The sequence below is a fragment of the Merops nubicus genome, unplaced genomic scaffold (genome assembly GCF_000691845.1).
Source record: "Merops nubicus isolate BGI_N331 unplaced genomic scaffold, ASM69184v1 scaffold6984, whole genome shotgun sequence".
Lineage (NCBI taxonomy): Eukaryota > Metazoa > Chordata > Aves > Coraciiformes > Meropidae > Merops > Merops nubicus.
In genome coordinates, this window is record NW_008602166.1 from 1 (window position 1) to 2,150 (window position 2,150).

General features: G+C 35.0%; 1 protein-coding gene across 1 annotated transcript in view; it reads right to left on the reverse strand.

Moving 5' to 3' along the window:
- Positions 1 to 1,226: 1,226 nt before the first annotated feature.
- Positions 1,227 to 2,150, reverse strand: part of LOC103770963 (adenylate cyclase type 2) — a gene marked incomplete at both ends in the record, with an annotated part of 28,684 nt that continues 27,760 nt past the window's right edge. The window contains one exon of the mRNA XM_008938244.1: positions 1,227 to 1,311. Coding sequence (XP_008936492.1) covers positions 1,227 to 1,311 — 85 coding nt within the window. The remainder of the gene's footprint in view (positions 1,312 to 2,150) is intronic.

Here is a 2,150-nt window from a genome sequence, read left to right on the forward strand (position 1 = left end):
CATGTCCCCAACAGAGATGTTAAATAACAAACAGCAATCAAATATGACACGAGGATTTTTCCTGTTAAGTAATAGCAATACCTCTAGAACTTCACTCCAAGGATTTAAAATATTTAAAAATACTGTTGCATTATATCTCAGATTAATTCCTGAGCAGTCTAATTATTTATTATAATTATTTATTAATTATTTTATAATTAATTCCTGAGACTGCCTATCTTATCGGAAAAAATAACTGAAATGTACATTAATTACGTTTTCTTAAAACCTTGTCCTGGTTAATTACAAGACAAACAAGGGAGCAGGGAGAAATTATAAAATCCCCTTTTCTCTGTTTCTTACTTTAACTGCCAGGCCACCTTTCTTTACTGTTTTACTGCAGAGTTGATGCAATTGTCTTTCCCATGTGCACACTTTGCTTTTTTATAAAAGATTATTTCTCTCAGCTTTCTCTGTGGGAGCTTATGCAAAGATCTAAGGATAGAGAAGGAGAAGTGGGGATTAAGTTACAAGTATACAGGTAGTTTTGCTCCAGATTATGTGCCAAATTCAAATCGCATTCACTTTCTTACGAATCCTGAAATACCTTGTTCTAGATGGAGTCATATGTTGTACCTATTTGAGAATAACTGAAAGGAGGAGGATAATACTTGTACATTATATTATGAGATGCTGAAAGATTTGCCAAAATCTTGAATTCCATTAAATTCTCAAATTCAGCACATTATTGGGCACGCTAATAGGCATTACAATAACACCTGGACCAGTCAATGGCAAAATTAGAGTTTTACTATAAAATGTGTGTATAAAATGAAATTGTTCTCATGAAATATTTTCTAATCTCAGGAAATCTTCCTGTACAATATTTAAACAAACACACAGTCCCCCAAGCTAAGGCACTTCTGAGTCACCTCCTGTAATCACAGTAGCAAAAATTTCTGAAAAGACCATCAACTAAACAATAATGCAAACCTCTCAGAGGATCCAGCTTCATGGGGGAAAGAGAATATTAGTGTAGGTACAGACAGTTACTGCACTGGCATTTTCTGTTTTTCAGATAAAGCCATTTTGCAGTAAGTTAACATGGACAAAATAATGTCCTCAGAAGCCTGAACCTGCAAGCCTTTCTCATTTAACTCTGCAAAAGCAGAGTGACTTGGCAAATTCAGAACACGTTATTTAAAAGAAACCATTAACTACTAGGTTACATTTCTTTGAATACCTACCAAAAGCTGTCCAGCAAAGCAGATAAACAAAATGAAGGAAAGCAAGAGAAAGGCAGCCCCAAATGAAATTCCAAGAATTGATGTTCTACAAGAAAAGGAAAACATGTATTAATTTCTGTTACACATTTGTAGCATGACCTCTCTTTGGGCATAACACTGATGATGTGAAAAATTACTATGTGCAAATTCCAACTTCCAAACATTAACACTGAGGAAAGACAATTCCAATCCTTACCAAAATGACAGGCCTTTTCCCTGCCATTTTTGTCGACTTGGGAATGCTTGAATTTGCTTTACCTCTGACTTTGTGAAATTATTGCCACATGAAGCTAACAATTTACACACAAATAATATAAATGTCAGAGTACATTAACAGCAACATTTTGTTTTGTGTTTACTTTAGAAAGCCTGTATTAAGATCCTTATTGCTTTATTTTTATACTGTTTATTTACCAATAGTTTAAGAGTCAAATATAGAAAATAAACTTGTTGATAGTGTACATTCTTCAAAGACAGGAAAAGCAACAGTACAGGGCAGTAATGCCCAGTTTTCAGTGTCTCACAGCTAGAACCTGTGGTATCTGTGGACAGGTATCGGAGGTATCGGGTAGTATTGGAGGACAGGATAGGGAGGCAAATTAAACACCATGAAGAAAAGAAAAACCCACAGACTTTAAATGAAAAAAAAAAAAAAAACAAACAACCCAAAATTCTACTCCTCCTGAAATCATCCTTACTCAGTGTTCTAGCTCATGCTTTTCTTGTGTGTTATAAATAGGAAAGTCTAGCCAAAATAGCATACGGTAACAATCCATGAATGCATTCATTCCACAAATACGGAAATCTCTCTGTAAGAATACCACAGTAAAGTGTAATTGCTCCACAGGGCACCATACAAGAATGCTTAGCATGGCTGCCTAGGGA